The 23,016-nt window shown below is 37.3% G+C and overlaps 1 protein-coding gene and 1 non-coding gene across 2 annotated transcripts in view; one reads left to right on the top strand and one right to left on the bottom strand.

The window, feature by feature from the left end:
- Nucleotides 1-702: 702 nt before the first annotated feature.
- The window catches only part of LOC134300780 (uncharacterized), a 67,208-nt gene continuing 44,894 nt past the window's right edge, over nt 703-23,016 (bottom strand). Inside the window, exons 3-4 of the mRNA XM_062985203.1 lie at nt 4,002-4,093; nt 703-3,896 (exon numbers count right to left, since the gene is read on the bottom strand). Coding sequence (XP_062841273.1) covers nt 703-3,896; nt 4,002-4,093 — 3,286 coding nt within the window. The remainder of the gene's footprint in view (nt 3,897-4,001; nt 4,094-23,016) is intronic.
- LOC134301414 (U1 spliceosomal RNA) lies at nt 16,102-16,265 on the top strand. Its single transcript, XR_010007451.1, has one exon. It is a non-coding gene; the product is annotated as a U1 spliceosomal RNA (small nuclear RNA).

Here is a 23,016-nt window from a genome sequence, read left to right as displayed (position 1 = left end):
ATAAACTCAAAAGAACGTAATGGGTTCGACTCTGTGTCGGCGGGTTGACAGCCTGGTGTATTTTCCGGGTGGCTAAAGCCAGACGGAACGCAAGCTCTGAAGAGATGCGGCAGGAACAAAATCAAGAGGGCGTATCGCTAAAAATAAATAACTAAATAAATAATAATAATAAAAATAAATAATAAAATAAATAAATAAATAAGACATAAAAATAGACATGGATAAATAAATAAAAAACAAACACATTAATAAATAATAAAAATAAATATATAAATAAACTAAAATAAATAAATAAATAAGAAATTTAAAAAAATACATAAGTAAAAATTAAAAATAAATAAATAGACAAATAAATAAATAAAAACAAATAAATAAAATACAAAACAGTGAACAAAAATATTATTTATAAAAAAATGAATAAATGAATAAATAGTTAAATAAATAATTATAACAAAAATCAAACAAACAAATTAATAAATAATAAAAATAAATAAATAAATAATGAAATAAAAAAATAAAAATAAATAATGAAACTAAAACATAAATTAAAATAAATAATTGAATAAATAAATAAAAATAAACAAATAAGTAAAAACACAAATAATTATTTAAGTAAAATAAATATTAATGAAAAATGAATAAAAATAAACAATGAAATGGATAAATAAATCCTAGGTGGTCCGTCGAGTTCGACAATGACATCTATGTGCAGGGGTGGGCTCGAAGGTGGCTATAAAGTCCAAGGCGGGAACGACAAAGACGTCCGCATTGGGGGCAGGGAAACTGGCCTGGAGATTTCAGTGCTACTGCTTTCTTTTTTGCACGTGCCTCAGAGATGCTGGCACGTCGTTTGTCCTCAAATATCTCTGCTGCTTGGGGGCTAATTCCAGTGTGGGCAATGCTGGCCTTGATGCAGTCCTTAAAGCGTTTCAACGGCCTGCCTCGCTTTCTCTTTCCTTTACAGAGCTCACCAAAGAGGAGTTGCTTTGGGATTCTGTTACTGTCCATCCGGATGACATGCCCCGTCCATCTGAGTTGGGCCTTCAGGATCATAGCTTCAATGCTGGTGGTCTCTGCACGGTCTAGGACCTCAAGATTTGCGATCCTGTCCTGCCATTTAATGCCCATGATTGAGCGCAAGCTCCGCATGTGAAAGTGCTCCAGCAGTTTAAGGTGCCTTCTGTACAAGGTCCAAGTCTCACATCCGTAGAGGAGGCTGGTGAGAACAACTGACTTGTAGAGCTTGAGTTTGGTGGACTGCCGGATGTTGTGTTGATTCAACACGCGCACTCGCAGTCTACCCAGGGCTTGGCTTGCCTTGCAGATCCTGGCATTGATCTCTTTGTCAAGGGAGCCATCACTGGAGATGACACTGCCGAGGTACCTGAATTCCTCCACAGTCTTCAGCTCTGTTCCCTTGATGGAGATGGATGGACGGCAGGCTGTTAAGTCTGTTGAGGAAGGGCTGGGCTGGAATAACACTTCTGTTTTCCCGAGGCTGATGGTAAGGCCGAACAAGTGGGATGCCTCAGCAAACTTGTTGACAATGAGTTGGAGGGCAGATTCCGTGTGTGCCATAAGGGCACAGTCATCAGCGAATAGTGCTTCCAAGATCAATTTCTCGACTGTCTTGGTTTTTGCACTTAGACGACGGAGGTCGAAGAGAGACCCGTCCAGCCTATACCTGATGTATACTCCATCTTCTATGTCTCCGAGAGCCTGGTTAAGAACACAGGCAAAGAAGAGATTGAAAAGCACTGGGGCTAGAACACACCCTTGCTTCACACCATTGGCGATCGCAAAGGGCTCAGACACTTCTCCTCCAGAAAGGACCAGGCCAGTCATGTTGTCATGAAACAGGCGGATCAAGGTCACGAACTTTCTGGGACAGCCAAGTTTATAAAGAACTTTCCACAGGGCCTCTCTGTTGACAGTATCAAACGCCTTGGTCAGGTCGATGAAGACTGCATACAGGTCCAGATTTTGTTCTCTGCACTTCTCTTGAAGCTGACGAACTACAAAGATCATGTCAGTTGTGCTTCGGCCTGGACGGAAACCACACTGGGATTCTGGTAGATTCACCTCAGAGATATTGGAGATCAGGCGATTAAGGATGACACGTGCCAAAATCTTGCCAGCAGTAGACAGGAGAGATATGCCTCTGTAGTTGCCACAGTCAGATTTACTACCTTTGTTTTTGTGAAGGGAGACAATTTTGGCATTTCTGAACTCCTGGGGCATGTCCTCTTCCTCCCATATGCTACAGAGGAGGTTGCGGAAGGCGTCCAGAGCCACTGGCCCCGCAGTCTTATAGATTTCTGCAGGGATCCCATCCTGGCCAGGGGCTTTTCCTAAACTAGTCTGCTTGATGGCTTTCTGGATCTCTTTCAGACTAGGGAGGAGGTCGAGGTTGTCTAGTGTGGGTCTCTGAGGGATCTGGTCCAGGGCTTCGTTGCTGACAGTGGAGGGTCTGTTGAGAAGGGTGCTGAAGTGTTCCCTCCATCTTTCATTTATAGCCTTCTTCTCTTTCAGCAGCGTGCCATTCGTTGACAGAAGAGGGGCGGTGTTTGGTCGAGGTGGTCCATATACTGCCTTGATGGTGCTGAAGAGCATCCTCGAGTTCTTAGTGTCAGCATACAGCTGGACTTCGTCTGCTTTCCGCTTCCACCACTCGTCCTGCATGTGGCGTAGGGCGGTTTTGGCACGAGACTGAAGATGTTTGAGGTGGTCACGCTTCGAGGTGGAGGAGATATCATTCTGCCAGATTATGAATGCCTTCTGCTTCTCAGCCAGGAGCTGGGTGATGGCTTCGTCGTTCTCATCAAACCAGTCCTGGTGCACTCTCTTTTTTTGGCCGAGTATTGACTGGGCTGTCTCTTTCACCATTGTGCTGAACTGGTCCCATTTTTGAGTCGGGCTCCCAGTGAGTGGTCCATGAGAGGTCAGCTTGTCATCGAGGCTGTTCGCAAAGTGGTCTCGGTGCCTTAGATAGTTGAGCTTGGCAATGTTAAAGGATGGCCGAACAAGCTTGGGCTTCCTCCAATGTGTAGGAGCTATGCAAAGCTTGACAACTGACCTGACCAAACGGTGATCTGTCCAGCATTCTGCCCCTCGCATGGCCCTAGTGATCCTGAAGTCTCTAGCATCACGTTTGCGGCAGATAACATAGTCGATCAAGTGCCATTGCTTGGACCTCGGATGCATCCAAGTTGATTTGTACTTGTCAGCTTGCCGAAACAGGGTGTTGGTGATTGTCAAGTTATTATCTGCACAGAGGCTCAGGAGCAGCAGGCCATTGGAATTCATATTGCCTACACCATGTGGTCCCAGCACATCTTTCCAGTTCAAGTAATCGGTGCCGACTCTAGCGTTAAAGTCGCCCAGCAGTAGGAGCGTATCTCCAGGGGGTACAGCCTTCACGAGGTTATTCAGATCCTCGTAGAAGGTCTCTTTCGCTTCAGCACTGCTGGTCAGTGTTGGAGCATAAGCACTTATGACCGTGACATGCCGTGAGGCACTAAGTGGGAAGCGGAGTCTCATCAGTCGTTCACTGATGGCAGAAGGGAGGTCTGGTAACTGCTTGAGGAGCGATGACTTTATGGCTAAACCTATACCATGAATTCTTTCTTCCTCTTGGGCTTTGCCTTTCCAGAAGAAAGTGTAGCCGCCCTTAGGCTCAGCAACAGATCCCTCATCTGCCAGCCTAGTTTCACTGAGTGCGGCGATATCGATGCTGTAGCGTGATAGTTCTTTTGCAATGAGGGCTGTTCTCCTCTCAGGTCTTGTTAAAGTTTTCCTGTCCATGAGTGTTCGAATGTTCCATGCTCCGAAAATCAACCTTTTGCTTTTCTTTATGTTTCGACCGCAGGAAGGGTAACACTGCCAGCCGCGGTGAACTGGCCAGTGAGTAGAGGGGACAAGCAATGTTTGAGACACCTTTTCGAGTCTCCTCCCTCTTGTGAGGGTGAGCAGTGCTATCCTGAACAGGACTGCTCAGTCACCTGGGGAAACACCGAACTCCTCAGTTGTCCCGGGGTCATGAAGAGAGCGGCTCTTACCTCCAGGCCGCCTACGTGCAGGGTTGGAACTACAACTAAATAAATAAATAAAATACAAATAATTAATTAGCTAAATAAATAAATAAATAACATGAATAAAAATAAGTAAATAAAAAATAAAAACAAAAATGAATAAAAAATAAAATTCAATAAATAAATAAACAAACACAATAATTTAGGCAAGAAATAGATTAACCTCCTAAGCAGCTCCTCTAGATTTAACTAACTGTAAGTGTAATGTGAAGAACCATGGCAGTGCAGCATTAATACTAGGGTAATTCTGGGAAATTCAGTATAAGGTCAAAGCTTTAATCAGTGGTGCAGAAGAAAATTGCATCACGTCTATTAGAATCTATTAGAGTCGTGCATGTTCTGATACGTCCATGCACCCTTGATTGCATTCCATTATTTCACCCTTGAATGATGTGCTAGCCTCTAAGTTGTGATTAAGAAATGAAATTACCTGTATGTATAATGTCGTATAGAGCTCTCGTGTGCATTTTAATCAGGTTTACTGGCCCTTTGTCTTGCACATTTGAAACAGGGTGAAGGATTTAAATTTGTGGTTATAAAATGTCAGCAAAAATGAAAAACAATCCAGTACATCATCCCATTCCTGATTTCATCAATAACCCCAACGCTCATTTTACCCCTATAATTTACTCTGGATATGGAGCTCTTGATATCATACATGCTACCCTTCCTGCTCCAAAATGCACTGATTTGTCTAAATGTACATGCGCAACATTTAAACACGGGTCTGTGTGCTTTTGGTGCGTTTGGAGTTTTGCATATAGAAATGAAGATGACTGTGATCTTCTCGTGTCAGAGTTGTTCCTGACACTTTAGTATGGGTGGCACACCTATCTAGGGACACCTATCTGTGGTTCTATGAACTTTTCACTATTGGATTATGAAGCTAATTCTACTGTCAAAGAATTTAAAGATGCCTTTTGTTAATTAATTAATTTAAATTTAAAAGTCAATTTTACTGTAAGTAAAGTTTAAGATGATTTATTTATTTGTTTGTTTGTTTTCAATTTACTAGTAGATTATTAATATAATTGTACTGTCAGTAAAATTTCAGATGCTTGTTTTTATTTATTTATTTATTTATTTATTTATTTATTTATTTATTTATTTATTTATTTATTTATTTATTTATTTATTTCAATTCACTTGTAGATTTTTAATCCAATTCTACTGTCAGTGAAGTTTAGGATTTATTTATTTATTTATTTATTTATTTATTTATTTATTTATTTGTTTGTTTGTTTGTTTGTTTGTTTGTTTGTTTGTTTGTTTGTTTGTTTGTTTGTTTATTTATTTATTTATTATTTCAATTCATTTAGTTATTTATTTCAATTATTAAATCAATTCTACGGACAGTGGAGTTTAGGATTTATTTATTTATTTATTTATTTATTTATTTATTATTATTTTTTTTTTTATTAATTCAATTCATTTAGTTATTTATTTCAATTATTAAATCAATTCTACGGTCAGTGGAGTTTAGAATTTATTTATTTATTTATTTCAATTCACTAGTGGATTATTAAATCAATTCTACGGTCAGTGGAGTTTAGGATTTATTTATTTATTTATTTCAATTCACTAGTGAATTATTAAACCAATTCTACTGTCAGTGGAGTTTATGATTGATTGGTTAATTTATTTATTTATTTATTTCAATTCACTAGTGGATTATTAGACCAATTCTACTGTCAGTGGAGTTTAGGTTTTATTTATTTATTAATTAATTTATTTATTTATTTATTTATCTATTTATTTATGTTAATTAATTAGTTAATGACTGTGACTGTTGCCATAGTCTTCATGTCCTCTGACAGCCTTGAGTCTCGGCTGCCTTGTCCCTCCTCAGACCACTGTCAGTAGGGACTTATTGAGGATCCCTGTAAGCACCCCACGCTGTTTTGAAGATTCTTAAACCTAGTCGTAATTAGGAATACCCTATAATGACACCATGAAACCTTTAGAAAATGTTGCCAGCACCACAAATTGTCAGCGTTTTATTATATCACTTTATAATATCGCTGATTTTAAAAACTACTTCTAGTCTGCAACTCCCTAAAGTTGGGTTACTACATGATTAAACCATTGGAAACTCATAAACAATCCTGTGACAGGTGCCATAGTCTTCATGCCCTCTGCTAGCCATGAGACTTAGTTGCCTTGTCCCTTCTCAGACCACTGTCAGTGGGGACTTATTGTGGATGCCTTTTAGCAGTTTTATGTTGTTGTCCATCCAAAATAATAATAATAAAAAATAAATAAATAAATAAATAAATAAATAAATAAATAATAATAATAATAATAATAATAATAATAATAATAAACAAACAAATACTAATAATAATAAACAAACAAACAAATAAATAAATAAAAATTGAATTGATATAGGTACTGAACGTGGCATGAAGTGAATATTTTGCACCCAAAAGTCTGAAGTCCGTTGTGATTAGGATTCCCCACAGACACCATGAAACCCTCAGCAAAATGTTGCCAGCACCACAAATAGTCAGCATTTTACTTTATTCCTCCACACCCATAAAAGATACTTTTACCTAAACTTCATATAAATACATACATACAGTGTATCACAAAAGTGAGTATACCCCTCACATTTCTGCAGATATTTAAGTATATCTTTTCATGGGACAACACTGACAAAATGACACTTTGACACAATGAAAAGTAGTCTGTGTGCAGCTTATATAACAGTGTAAATTTATTCTTCCCTCAAAATAACTCAATATACAGCCATTAATGTCTAAACCACCGGCAACAAAAGTGAGTACACCCCTAAGTGAAAGTTCCTGAAGTGTCAATATTTTGTGTGGCCACCATTATTTCCCAGAACTGCCTTAACTCTCCTGGGCATGGAGTTTACCAGAGCTTCACAGGTTGCCACTGGAATGCTTTTCCACTCCTCCATGATGACATCACGGAGCTGGCGGATATTCGAGACTTTGCGCTCCTCCACCTTCCGCTTGAGGATGCCCCAAAGATGTTCTATTGGGTTTAGGTCTGGAGACATGCTTGGCCAGTCCATCACCTTTACCCTCAGCCTCTTCAATAAAGCAGTGGTCGTCTTAGAGGTGTGTTTGGGGTCATTATCATGCTGGAACACTGCCCTGCGACCCAGTTTCCGGAGGGAGGGGATCATGCTCTGCTTCAGTATTTCACAGTACATATTGGAGTTCATGTGTCCCTCAATGAAATGTAACTCCCCAACACCTGCTGCACTCATGCAGCCCCAGACCATGGCATTCCCACCACAATGCTTGACTGTAGGCATGACACACTTATCTTTGTACTCCTCACCTGATTGCCGCCACACATGCTTGAGACCATCTGAACCAAACAAATTAATCTTGGTCTCATCAGACCATAGGACATGGTTCCAGTAATCCATGTCCTTTGTTGACATGTCTTCAGCAAACTGTTTGCGGGCTTTCTTGTGTAGAGACTTCAGAAGAGGCTTCCTTCTGGGGTGACAGCCATGCAGACCAATTTGATGTAGTGTGCGGCGTATGGTCTGAGCACTGACAGGCTGACCCCCCACCTTTTCAATCTCTGCAGCAATGCTGACAGCACTCCTGCGCCTATCTTTTAAAGACAGCAGTTGGATGTGACGCTGAGCACGTGCACTCAGCTTCTTTGGACGACCAACGCGAGGTCTGTTCTGAGTGGACCCTGCTCTTTTAAAACGCTGGATGATCTTGGCCACTGTGCTGCAGCTCAGTTTCAGGGTGTTGGCAATCTTCTTGTAGCCTTGGCCATCTTCATGTAGCGCAACAATTCGTCTTTTAAGATCCTCAGAGAGTTCTTTGCCATGAGGTGCCATGTTGGAACTTTCAGTGACCAGTATGAGAGAGTGTGAGAGCTGTACTACTAAATTGAACACACCTGCTCCCTATGCACACCTGAGACCTAGTAACACTAACAAATCACATGACATTTTGGAGGGAAAAGGGCTCAATTTGGACATTTAGGGGTGTAGTCTCTTAGGGGTGTACTCACTTTTGTTGCCAGTGGTTTAGACATTAATGGCTGTATATTGAGTTGTTTTGAGGGAAGAATAAATTTACACTGTTATATAAGCTGCACACAGACTACTTTTCATTGTGTCAAAGTGTCATTTTGTCAGTGTTGTCCCATGAAAAGATATACTTAAATATCTGCAGAAATGTGAGGGGTGTACTCACTTTTGTGATACACTGTACATAATAAATAATAAAAAAATAATGTAAATTAATTAAATAACAATAAATAAATAATAAAATAATAAATAAAATAAATAATTGTGAATAAATAAATGTGCAATATTTTGTCTACAGACACTAGAAGAGATAACCCTTGATCACTCATACCAACCAGTTGTTTTTAATGGCTGTTGATTGTGCTGTGGGAAGTGTACAGTGATTAGCATGTTAGTGCGTGCCCTTCGGGACTGTTAGCAGCTTATATGTGTCCTCTTTATAAATCCAAACAGCCAGTTCCAGGCTCTTTGCCAACCTTCTACACATAGCAAAATAACTAGGTAATCAGTAGAGTCGGTCATTAATCAGTGTTTACGCATCTTAGACCTGCTAAAATGTTTTAGCGCTAATTGCATAAACAGTACAACCTTTACGAGCGGAATTTGAACGTCTATCGCTCCGTCTATCTATCACCTTTTTTATGCGGCAATATTCCCCAATTAGAGTATTATCGTACGCTACTTCATCAAAGGCTAAAGTAATCAAGATTAATCTCGCTAGCTGACACGCGCCGTTTGCTAAGGCTTACACAGTACAATTGCTCAGGGCGAGCATCATTAGGAAATGCAATAAAATTAGGCAAACTGATTATATTTCAAAACTCAGAAGCAAAATAAAACACAATTTGAGGGCACAATTAGGGAGTTGTGCTCATTTAACACCAGCACCAGAATTTATTTGGCGTAGCGTCGACTGGGCGAAGTGTACAGAGAGGACGATGGGTACGGATCCACATCCAGAGCCGCATGGGAAATGAAGCCTTCGTGACTAGATTATGACACTGACTTAAGCTCTGCTTTTAGACGTAGCCTGAGCTTGAAAATCAGATTTCCCATGATCAGTCACTGGTTAGATTATTGATTAGGTTTAAAGACTATTAGTGAGTAATTAAAATGGTCAATTTGAGTGTTAGCACAGTAATTTACTAAACCCCTGTTTGAGTTTATGACTGACGTCAATGCTGGTTTGATTCCTACATAAAATAGGTATCCCTACTACTGTATATACACTCTATAGAGCCAAAAGTATGTGGACACCCCTTTGAATTACTGAGTTCAGGTGTTTCTGTTTATATAAATGCAGTTATATAAATGAGATGATGGGTTCCTGTATATACTATGGTTTTCTCCCACCATCTAAGAACATTTAGCTCGTGAATTGGCTACATTAAAATTGGTGCAATTCGGCAGGGTGATGGGTGTGAAGCTCTGTGAAATACTGGCACCCTGTATGGGGTGTGTTTTCATATCAGGAGTGTTTCGGGGTAATTAATTAATTAATTAATTCATTAATTAATTAATTAATTAATTAATTAATTAATTTATTTATTTATTTATTTATTTATTTATTTATTTATTTATTTATTTATTTATTTATTTATTTATTTATTTAATAAATCCTATTTATTTTATTTTATTTAATTATTTATTAAATAAATCTTCATTTGTTTATATATGTATTTTTTTACATTATTTGTCATTTAATTTTATTTATTTATTTATATAAAAAGTCATTTAATTTATTTATGTATTTATTTATGTATATTATTTATTATTGTATTTTATTTATTTTCTTTTATTTATTTATTACAAAAATCCACATTTAATTTATTTATTTTTATTTATTTATTTATTTTAACAAAAAAAAATCCCAATTTATTAATTAATTTAATTATTTATTGAATAAATATCCATTTGTTTATTTATGTATTTATATATTATATTTATTATTTTATTTATTCATTTATTTATTTAAAAAAATCCCCATTTATTTAATTTATTAGTTTAATTATAGATTTATTTATTTAAAAATTCCCCATTTGAGAATGTATTTATTTATGAATATTATTTATTATTTTATATATTTATTTATTACAAAAATCCACATTTAATTAATTAATTTATTTATTTACTTACTCATTTATTAAGAAGTTTTGAACTGCACAGTGTGCTTGGCATCAGCATTATAGATGCCGAATCACTCAAGCATCTGATTTTTTTTTTTACCTTACCCCCTTTAGATCTAAAGATTTTGCTGCAGGAACGTTGGATGTGATCGGTAATCAAATATGTATATCTACTTGTCATGCCGCTTTGTTTTTAACTGAATTTCTCAAAACATCATTTTTTAAATCATCCCCAATTTGTCCTCGGGTAACCCCGCTCTCATCTATATGTAGACCTCAAGTGATGGGGAGGAAGAGGGGGAGAGTAGTTAACAAACTCCTAAATGATTGATGGACTAATTTCAAGCCCCGGATGAAGCAGTTTTCTAAGTCTGTTGATTCCCCATTTATTAGGTAATAGAAACATTTATCAAAAAGTCGCATTTTTTGCTTAAGCAATAATTGCATTTTTAAATCCTTATTAGAGCTCCCATGCATACATAATCTGACTGAATAAAAATGCAGAACTGTCGTGAAGCATTAATATGGAACGTTTTCCCCTGCAAAATATCACCCTACACCACGGCTTGTATATATTTCAGCCTTAAATAGGGTTCTCACCTTCACCCTGGGGCGACACGGTGGCTCGGTGGGTAGCAACGTCACCTCACAGGAAGAAGGTCCTGGGTTTGATTCCCAGGGGGTCCTTTCTGTGTGGAGTTCTCCCAGTGTCTGTGTGGGTGCTCCAAATGTGTTTGTGTGTATGTCTGCCCTGTGATGGACTGGCACTTTGTTTGCCTTGCGCCCATTGAGAGCTGGGATAGACACGACTCGTACTCATAACTGTCTGTATAGTGATGTAAACAGATAGTCAGGTGTAGTATTGATGAGGTGTGTGTTACAATATTCCCCCCTGCTGATACTGTCGTAGCTGCATCTAGTTACCTGGCAACAGCCCCGATGGCCAAGCACCGGTCCGGAGCAGAGCTGGTTTTAATCAGACAGCGAATTCACCTTCCAGGAAACAGACAGGCGCTCTCTCTAATCTGGTTAGCATGACGAGGCCATTTTCAGATATCACTGCAAATCAAATCATCTCACAGGCTTTGAGCTGGGGGTCTCCATGGTGCCAAAAGTGTGTGTGTGTGTATGTGTATGTGTGTTAGCTAGATGAGTGTCAGTGTAGTGACACTAGTGTTGTTGGAAGACTCTAGAGACAGACTACATGAGTTATTGGACAGTGATGCATGTGATAAGTACAGGGGTCAATAACAATGTGCACGTCTGTTATTTTAATGTAAAATAATGTAATAAATACATCACATGACACGGTAAGCTTTTTATCTAAACACATTTTAGTGCATTTGCATGGAAATAACATTTATTTTTGGCATTTTTGTTTTACTATTCAGATCCATGATGGTGCAACTGTCCAATTTTACATTCATACAAGCCATTTCATTTGAAGTGATGTCACACCATATGCCATGATGTCACAGTCGTTATCACCCACTCGCCCTGTGGCACAACAAACAATTAAGGCCACCTCTATGTGATCTTGATATTTAATGTTTTGTCCGCTCATCATTTCATTTGTTAATATACCTCCATTCCCGCATTTAAGGCCTGCAACACGTTCCAAAAAAAGTTGGGACGGGGGCAATTTAGGGCTAGTGATGAGGTGAAGAAACTAAATAATTATATGATTCCAAACAGGTGATTGTAGCAGCATCCAGGAAAGGCTGAGTCTTTGATGAGCAAAGATGATCAGAGGATCTCCAGTTTGTCAACAAATGTGTGAGAAAATGATTGAAATGTTTAAAAACAATGAACCTCAAAGAAAGATTGGAAGGGATTTGCATATTTCTCCTCTACAGTGCATAATATCATTAAACCATTCAAGGAATCGGGAGGAATTTCAGCACGTAAAGGCCAAAGGCGCGAGCTTAAGCTGAATGCCTGTGATTTTTGATCCCTCAGATGGCACTGCATCAAGAACCACCACTCAACAATAGCTGATATAACCACATGGGTGAGGGATTACTTTGGCAAACCTTTGTCAAGCACTACAATACAGAGTTACATGCACAAATGCAACTTCAAACTTTATTGTGCAAAAAAGAAGTCGTATTTTAACCATGTCTAGAAGCGGCGTCGGCTTCTGTGGGCTCGGAGGCATCCAGGATGGACCATCACACAGTGGAAACGTGTATTGTGGTCAAATGAATCAGCATTCCAGGTCTTTTTTATAATGGACGCCGTGTGCCCCGGACCAAAGACGAAAAGGACCATCCAGACAGGGTCTGTCATGGTATGGGGCTGTGTCAGTGCCCTTGGCAAAGGTCATTTACATTTCTGTGATGCAGCATTAATGCAGAAAAGTACATTGAGATCATAGAGCAACATGTGCTGCCTTCAAGACGTCGTCTTTTCCAGGGACGTCCATGCATTTTTCAACAAGACGATGCAAAACTACATGCTGCGCACGTTACAAAGGCATGAGTGTGGAGTAAGAGGGTACAGGTACTGGACTGGCCTGCCTGCAGTCCTGATCTGTCCCCAATAGAGAATGTGTGGAGAATTTTGAAAGGAAAAATGCGACAATGACGACCCCGTACTGTTGCACATATCAAGACGTGTTTGCAGGAAAAATGAGACGAAATAAAAGCTGAAACACTAAATCACTTGGTCTCCTCTGTGCCAAAACGTCTTTTAAGTGTGGTGAAAAGGAATGGCAACATTACAAAGTGGTAAATGCTTTACTGTCCCAACCTTTTTTTGGAATGTATTGCAGGCCTGAAATGCAGGAATGGATGTTTTATTAATGAATGAAATGAAGTTGACCAGACAAAACATGAAATATCTCAGATTCATCCTGTCTGCAATGAAATAAAAGTCTGTTACATAAAACATTCCATTTTACATTACTGACACACATTTATTGGAGGTAAAACACATCTTAATAAATACTTTTATTTGTTTTTATCTATATATAATGATGCCCACATGGATTTGAAATTGTAAGATTTTAAGTGCACAGTTTCCCTCATTTCAGATCAGAAACACCTGACAAATTGGTGCTGATTACCAGAGCAATTGGTGTGTGTCTGTTGCTTTTCCTTATATGGTCATTGCTTCCTGTTCTCATGTCCCTGTTGAGTTAATGAGTTAATAAGCTACATTCATTGGTGGTTCAGTTCATTGGTCTCACCTGCTGCTTGTAACCTGAGTGGAGTTTAGATTATTTAAACCCTGTGTTTCACGTGCTGCTTGATGTGTGTTGGTAAAAAACACATTATTTCTTATATAGGCTCACAGGTCTTAGGTTCTTATAAGTAGCAGGCTTTTTTTTTTCTTTAGTTTTTGCATTATTTAAATATATCACAGTATGTAGGTGACAATTAGAGTTAGAAGATTGGAGTTTTATCATCAGTTGATCAGGGATGAACAGTAGAATTGAATGTTTATACAAGCAAAACTTATTTTAAGAATAAGAAAATCAAATCAGTAATTGATAACCAACTATTGCCTGCAAGTTACTGTTTAAAGAAAAAAAATGATCATGTTTTCCTCAAGCATGATCTTATATATTTACATTTACATGTTCAGCATTTAGCAGACGCTTTTATCCAAAGCGACTTACACAATGAGCAGAACACGATGAGCAATTGAGGATTAAGGGCCTTGCTCAGGGACCCAACAGTGGCAACTTGGTGGTGGCGGGGCTTGAACCGACAACCTTTTGTTTACTAGCCCAGTACCTTAACCACTGAGCTATCACTGGCCATTCATATTTGAGCTATATATCAATTCAATAATTGAGCTATATATAAATTCATATTCCTTCAATAATAAAGTGCCCAAGTTTGTTTGTGTTTGTATTAAAAGTTGTAGTCCAAAAAATTAAGTAGATATGTTAAATAAATACAGTTGGTAAGCAGCAGTTTTCTTTTGTGAAGTCTTGAACTTAGTTAAGGCAACACATCTGCAGTTCTTTATACACCACATGACCAAAAGTATTTGGACACCTGACCATGAGCTTGTTGGACAAACCATTTTAAAAGCAACTGATATTTTAATACAGACTTTAAAGTACAGTCGACCCTTGAGTTACGAACGGTTTAACATACAAACGTATGAATAAATTTCGGGTTACGAACCGAAATTCGCGGAACACGTGACATCACGAACAAGTTGACTCCGAGCGTCTATCTCTCTGTATATATACAGTGAGCGAACATTCAGACAGCGGACGGTGTTTTTCCGGTGTTTTCAATATTTAAATGTCCCCAAATAAGGTGCAGAGAGAGCGCAGAGCTAAGAAAATGAACAAATCTATTACATTTCTTGTTGTATAATTACTCCTGCCAGTAGCTGTCAGTGTGTATCAGACAGAGGGGACAGCGAGTGAGAGAGCAGAAGGAATTCGGCTCAGTAAAGTATTATTTCGTGCAATTACACCTACAAAATACAACACTTGAAATAAAGAAGGAAATAATAGAGAAATATGAGAGTTATTGTTGTTTCTGGTAGATACATTTTATAAAAAAAGAAGGAAATGTATTATGGTGTATGTGATGGTGTATTATGGTGTATGAAATGTGATGTGTGTGTTTTATGTACAGTACTACTGTGTATTTGTTTATTATTGTTTATTACAGTAATGTCTATTCTATAATTTAAGATTGAAGGGGAAATATACTTGTATTTAAAACAAAAAAGAGCATTTAAGACATTAGAAAGGTTAGGTAAGGGGGTGGTTTGGGAGGTCTGGCACGGATTAAGATTTTCTTAATGTCTTTATAGAGCTTGCTTTAAACCAGGAAAGCCCCTTCCTAAACTAAGCAAAGTTGGAAGCATAGAATTTCCTTTATAGAACTGATTTAAACACTTATTAGCAATTGTAGTGGCTGAAACACATGAATACAATAATTAGAAAGTAATGTCCCAATACTTTTGTCTATTTAGTGTATGAATTTTCTTAATTAGTCGTTGGAGAGTCTGGAAATGTAAGCAGTGCTACTATTCTATAACACTGCTCACATAACACAAGGGGAAAATAACCTGAGTGCATAACTTACAGCTGATCTTTAAAGGCTTGAGATATTGTAGCACTGATGCCAAACCTTGTGTTAACTCTGTAGTCTTCATAAGAAGTAGTAGTAGTTGGTTAAAAATCACACAATTGCTGCACTTGATACCCTCATATCAGTACATTACTCTCTGTCATTACCATGTTGGTGTCACTGCAGTGCTGAGAATCTTCCACTGACAAACATCTGCTCAATGGGGGTCCTATGAGAGATCCTTTTCAGTTGGTAAATTACTTACAAGGGCTGACAAAGGGTTAAGATCAACAGATGAGTTACTGGCAGAGACTGTTTACCCCCAGTGTATCTGTATAATAAGTGTAGCTTACAATGAGATAGGTGTATCCAATAAAGCATGACACAATGCTCAGCAATACACAATATAATGACATGCAGCACCCATTGTTAACAAGTGCATAAAATTGAACATGCCACCAGGCCATCTCCAAATAAGTGGGTCATACTAAGGGGATTCATAAGGTTCCACATGGAACAGTCATAATAAACCACATTTTTATGTGCTAAAGCTTCCCAGATTAACTGTATTGGCTGTTACCCTGCTTAATCATGCTATTTTGCATGGAGCAGTCCCACTTAAAATGATCGGGCATCCAATAAGGATGCCTCCTGGACGCCTCCCATTAAAGGTATACGAGGCATGGCACATCTTGCCGGAGGAGCTGCTTTGCTTGCCCTGTTCCCCTTGCCCTGTGGAAAAGATAATGATGAAAACAAAAGACAAAATATTATACTATAAAATATTAAATGTATTAAAATATTATTAGTTACTTACCTGACAGGGGTGAGACCATAATCAAGAAGGTGGTTCACCCAGGTTGAGGCTCAGCCATTGCACTCCGGTTGTGCTGACCCTTGCAAATTCCCCAAATGTTGGAATCTTAATTGCATAATTTCTGATATTGGGGGACTGTGTTTGTGCTCGCCCCTTTATTATTATTATTATTATTATTATTATTATTATTGTTATTATTATTATTGTTATTATTATTATTATTATTATTATTATTATTATTATTATTATTATTATTTATATTTTTTTATTTGTGTTTTATTAATATTATTATTGTGTTTTTATTTACTTATTATTATTATTATTTTTTTATTTATTTATTTGTGTTTTTATTTATTATTATTATTATTATTTTTATTTATTATTAATATTATTATTGTGTTTTTATTATTATTATTATTATTATTATTATATATTTTTTAATTTGTTTATTATTGTATTTTTTTAATTTGTGTTTTTATTTATTTATTTGTTTATTTAATTAATTAATTATTATTATTATTTATTTATTTAATTTTTTTGTGGAGCCTATGCATCCACTCTTGGGTCTTTGAGCAAGACCCTTAACCATGTCTGCTCCAGAGGCACCGTACAATGGCTGACCCTATGCTCTGAACCCAGCCTCCAAACAATCTGGCATATGCAGAAAAAAAGAAATGAATTGTACTGTACACGTGTTTATGTATATATGACCATGTATATAGGCGTTTTTCTACTAAAGCCAACAATGTGTAACAGTTAGTGCTGTTTTGCATTCTAAATGAACTAGGCTTTAGTTTTAAGCACCACTGCGTAGGAGGTCAACACATCAGAGGAGTTGTGCAGTTTCTACATGACTCCACCCTTTGTACATGCAAAGTGTCAAACTGTAAAGTTTGCTGGAGGCAGATTCATAATTTGGGAATGGTTTGGGCTGGACCCATTAGTTTTAGAACATGGAAACTGTAGTGTTACAGCAAACACTAATATTTCTTTACTACTTTCTTTAGTAGTAGTAGTAGTAGTGGTAGTGGTAGTGGTAGTGGTAGTGGTAGTGGTAGTGGTAGTGGTAGTGGTAGTGGTGATAAAAGTCCATCAACCACAGTTAATGCATTTAAGAGAAAGTAAAATGCTAACTGACAGCAAGGCTTTATGAGGCTACTCACATTGACTGACCATAGTAATGTCCTGTGGCCACACTGAAGTGAATTCTTGTTATTTATATGGCCAAAAGGACAACCCCAAATCAGAAAAAGTTGGGACAGCATGTAAAATGACATATTTCATGTTGTATCTGCTCAACTTCATTGCATTTATTAACAAACATCCATTCCTGCATTTAAGGTCTGCAACACATTCCAGAAAAAGTTGGGACAGTAAAGCATTGACCCGTTTTGGCACTGAGTATACCAATTTAGTTTTAAAATGCTCCACACATTCTCTACTGGGGACAGGTCAGGACTGCAGGCAGGCCAGTCCAGTACCTGTACCCTCTTCTTCCGCAGCCATGCCTTTGTAATGTGGTAATGTGGTGAAAAATGCATGGACGTCCCTGGAAAAGATGACGTCTTGAAGGCAGCACATGTTGCTCTAAGATCTCAATGTACTTTTCTGCATTAATGCTGCATCACAGAAGTGTAAATGACCTTTGCCCAAGGGCACTAACACAGCACTCATACCATGGCAGATCCTGGCGTTTGGACTTGTTCCTGATAACAGTCCGGATGGTCCTTTTCGTCTTTGGTCCGGAGAACACAGCGTCCATTTTTTCCAAAAAAGACCTGGAATGCTGATTCATCTGACCACAATACACGTTTCCACTGTGTGATGGTCCATCCTAGATTCCTCCGAGCCCAGAGAAGTCGACGCCGTTTCTGGACATGGTTAACATAAGGCTTCTTTTTTGCACAGTATAGTTTTAAATGGCATTTGTGCATGTAACTCTGTATTGTAGTGCTCCGTATTGACAAATAGTCATCTGACAATGAGACTTCTAAATACATTTTTCCCAACACAGAAATCACTTTCTGTTTTTAACACAGTAGATAAACAATCCTCTATGTGTTCTTTAATACTGTATTATGTACACTATTCATTTTACTGTGTTATTAAGATAGCAGTTAATTACACACACACACACACACACACAATACCTTAATTTCTAATATTTAATTTACCCCCAATGCGTAATACCTGCGAAACCTTCCATAGAGTGGACAGCCAATTATCCCTGGCCTTCCCTGACAGGTTGATATTAATAGCATTTTAATTTCGTCTTATTATTAAACTGACTTCTGAATCACAGCGGGACTAATAATGAGATTTACTTACTGAACAGCGATGCAGCACTTTGACTGACAGTGTTGTTTTGTGCTCATTAGAGGAAGGAAATTGACTGCCAGTGATGAGCCGGTATTCATAATATTGGCACTAGGGAGGTAGTGTGGTTGTTTTTTACTGTATTATATTAGTTAACCATGCTAGTACGCTTTTGTTCTTTTGTTAAAAGACCTCTGAATGACAAGCGGCCTTTTGGGAAATCCCAGGAGACTTGGTAACTCCCGAAACACCTCTGGGAGTCCTGAGCAGGTGCATGGCCGAAAGGAAGGAGGGTGACTTGTCACCAGAGTGGAAATGAGAGGGATTTTATAGAGAGAGGTCTATATGTACAGTAAGATTGTGTATGTGTGTTGTCCAAAACTCCCAAAAGGACTGACTGCAGGTTAAACACATGCAAATATATTAACACCAGAAAATAAATAAATACATTCATTAATGAATTAAAATAAATAAAATTAAATACATAATCAGATTTGTGAGTTGCTTTGGATAAAAAGTGCCTGATGAATACAGTTAGTGTAATATGCTTGTAAATATATATAAAAAAATTCCTGTATAATGATTGGATGTCAAATTATATGAGAAAAGGGCAGTTACTATTCTGACACATAGTTTGCACAATGGCAGCCGTTTCCATAACGGGACAAAATAAATGAATGCAATTAATAATAATAATAATAATAATAATAATAATAATAATAATAATAATAATAATAATAATAAATTTAATTAACAATGTTTATTAATAATAATAATAATAATAATAATAATAATAATAATAAATGGTACATTAAAATAATAATAATAATAATAATAATAATAATAATAATAATAATAATAGGTTCATAATAATAATAATAATAATAATAAGAAGAAGAAGAAGAAGAAGAAGAAGAAGAAGAAGAAGAAGAAGAAGAAGAAGAAGAAGAAGAAGAAGAAGAAGAAGAAGAAGAAGAAGAAGAAGAAGAAGAAGAAGAAGAAGAAGAAGAAGAAGAAGAAGAAGAAGAAGAAGAAGAAGAAGAAGAAGAAGAAGAAGAAGAAGAAGAAGAAGAAGAAGAAGAAGAAGAAGAAGAAGAAGAAGAAGAAGAAGAAGAAGAAGAAGAAGAAGAAGAAGAAGAAGAAGAAGAAGAAGAATAATAATAATATAAAACTGCCTTAAAATCAATCACTGTTGGCAGCTGCTTTGGTAAAAAAGTGCCTGATTAATGTAGTTATTGTACTGTGCTTGTACAATTAATTGCTAAATTAAAACAAGGAAAGGACAGAGTTACTATTCTGACACGTAGTTTGCACAATGATTTTCAAAACTGGACAGAATGAAGTTCTAGACATTAATCCTCAAAAATATTTAAACAAAATATTGGAGCTTTATCATGTTTATCCAGATTATTCAGATCCAGATTTTATACAAGTGTAAGATCTGCTGTATTTATGTATATTAATGTATATAAATCAACATTTAGACAATATACTGTATCATTTTACAGGTTTGCATGCCTCGTTGACTTTTTATTTCTTCAATAATATCCACCACCAAGGTCCATTGTGACTATTTATGCTATTTCTGTTGCCTTGATTATAAAAACACATCACGAAAGCATAGTTATTTTTTTTATATTTATTTTTGTAATATCAATAATATTTATTATATTTTAATTTTATTATTATAAAATATTGTATTTATTTATTTATTTTGACAGTAATTTTGTATTTATTTTTGTAATCAATAATAATAATTATTATTTTATTACAATAAAAAATTATATATTTTATAAATATTGAAATTTTATTTATTTATTTATTTATTTATTTTTTGGCATGCCTGCTGACTGACTGGTTGCTGGTGTAAAAATAATTAAATTCAATTTACCTTTATTGCCATTATAACAATACATGGTTGTACTGTAGACACAAACACTGTCAGGCTGCTACTTTGGTGCAGATATAAAAGACAATAAAAGAAAAACATAAGACAAAGGTGCATAGTAAGTCTGTACATAATATTTGAAAGGTCTGTGGTAGTATTAAAGTGTAAACTATATTAGAAATAAATATGTAGTCTGAGCTACTGCAGCTTGGGTGTTTGTATGCATTGAGGTGAACCAGGTCATGTTTGCAAATGAGTGAGTGAGTATTGTAGACAGTGTAAACACAGTGTCACAGATGTTATATTTGCAGTGTACAGTGCAGGTAGATGAGCATTCACAGCTTAAGTTCAAGTATAGGGAGCATACAGCTTAACCAGTTGAACGTGCAATGTGAGTTTAGTGTGTAGAAATGCTAATGTGAAGTTCAGAGTCAAAGCGGCGTTCGCTCAGGGCTCGAAAATCGGCTCTCACTCGCTATGTGTGAACTGTTCAACAACTTGATCCAAGTGGTTCGTAGATCATTCCCAGACTCGTGGCTCGGTGGATAGCACTGTTGCATCAGCAACAAACAAGAAGACCGTCAGTTTGATTCCCAGGTGGATCAGTTTTAGTTGTGTGTTTTTTGTGAGATTTCAATTGAAACTGTTGTAGTGGCTGCTTGGTGGGTAACGTGCTGGATTAATGATCAGAAGGTTGTTGGTTCAAGTCCAATGATGCCACTGTTGAACCCCTGAGCAGGACTCTTAGCCCTTGGTTGCTTGCATTGTATTCAGTTACAGGTAAAAGTCATTTCGGATAAAATGACAGTGTTTAAATGCAGTAAATGAAATGTTTATCCATCACACTAGTCAATACCTGCTGCTTAGAGATTCAAACTCATCCAAAGCTATTTAAAATTAATTTTAATGCTTATATTTTTGCATATCTTGTCATTTATGTACAACGCCGAATCAGAAAAAGTTGGGACAGTATGGAAAATGCAAATAAAAAAAAATGCAGTGTTCCTTACATTTACTTTGACTTTTATTTGATTGCAGACAGTTTGGGACGAGGGGGAATTTAGGGCTAAATAATGTTGTGATTCTGAACAGGTGATTGTAATCATGGTTTGGTACAAAAGCAGCATCCAGGAAAGGCTGAGTCTTTGATGGATCTCCAGTTTGTCAACAAATGTGTGAGAAAATGATTGAAATGTTTAAAAACAATGTACCTCAAAGAAAGATTGAAAGGGATTTGCATATTTCTCCCTCTACAGTGTATAATATCATTAAACCATTCAAGGAATCAGGAGGAATTTCAGTGCATAAAGGCCAAGGGTGCAAGCTTAAGCTGAACGCCTGTGATCTTTGATCCCTCAGACGGCACTGCATCAAGAACCACCACTCAACAATAGCTGATATAACCACATGGGTGAGGGATTACTTTGGCAAACCTTTGTCAAGCACTACAATACAGAGTTACATGCACAAATGCCACTTAAAACCTTACTGTGCAAAAAAGAAGCCTTATGTTAACCATGTCCAGAAGCGGCGTCGACTTCTCTGGGCTCGGAGGAATCTAGGATGGACCATCACACAGTGGAAAACGTGTATTGTGGACAGATGAATCATCATTCCAGGTCTTTTTTGGAAAAAAAATGGACATGTGCTCCGGACCAAAGACGAAAAGGACCATCCAGACTGTTATCAGAGTGTTATATGTCAGTGCCCTTGGCAAAGGTCGTTTACACTTCTGTGATGGCAGCATTAATGCAGAAAAGTACATTGAGATCTTAGAGCAACATGTGCTGCCTTCAAGATGTCGTCTTTTCCAGGGACGTCCATGCAAACCCCACATTACAAAGGCATGGCTGTGGAAGAAGAGGGTACGGGTACTGGACTGGCCTGCCTGCAGTCCTGATCTGTCCCCAATAGAGAATGTGTGGAGAATTTTGAAACGGAAAATGTAACCACGACGACCCCGTACTGTTGTACATCTTAAGACGTGTTTGCAGGAAGAACGATACAAAATAAAAGCTGAAACACTAAATCGCTTTGTCTCCTCAGTGCCAAAACGTCTTTTAAATGTGGTGAAAAGGAATAGCAACATTACAAAGTGGTAAATGCTTTACTGTCCCAACTTTTTTTTGGAATGTGTTGCAGGCCTGAAATGCAGGAATGGATGTTTATTAATAAATGAAATGAAGTATTGTTTGTTATATACAAGAAGATGAGCTTACTTAAGAAAATATGTACTAGTTATGTAGGACCTGTGTATCTGTACATGCTGGCTGCCTGTTTACTTAAATATTCATGCTAATGGTTTCCTAGAAAGAGAAAAGAATACAGAAATCTTGCCGGTAGGTCTTTATATGTGTGACTTCTCTGTGTTTGCGTGTGCATGTGTCTACTCCCTTCAGGCCATGTGGGTAATCCCACTCCTCAACACCTCCTCACCATGTGTGCATGTCTCGGGGCATGACTGAAGGCTGGTCTTGCACGCTGGATTCCAGAGAGACTTTGGCAACCGCATCTCTTGGGGAAAATGGCTCTAGGAGACAGACTCGCTCTTTTCGCGACCCAAAAAAAGAGCAGCATATATTTCCCTTTCACGTTATTGAATAAAAAAAAAAAAACTAGGATGTGGGGAGGAGGGTTTAATCTGGCCCGGGTTTCCCGTGGCATCGGCTTTCACAGGGTCGGCCTGTCGACACCTCCTCATCT

Source organism: Trichomycterus rosablanca, chromosome 23 (genome assembly GCF_030014385.1).
Source record: "Trichomycterus rosablanca isolate fTriRos1 chromosome 23, fTriRos1.hap1, whole genome shotgun sequence".
Taxonomy (NCBI): Eukaryota; Metazoa; Chordata; class Actinopteri; order Siluriformes; family Trichomycteridae; genus Trichomycterus; species Trichomycterus rosablanca.
Note: the sequence above shows the minus strand (reverse complement) of the source record. Positions and strands in the feature narration are given on the sequence as shown.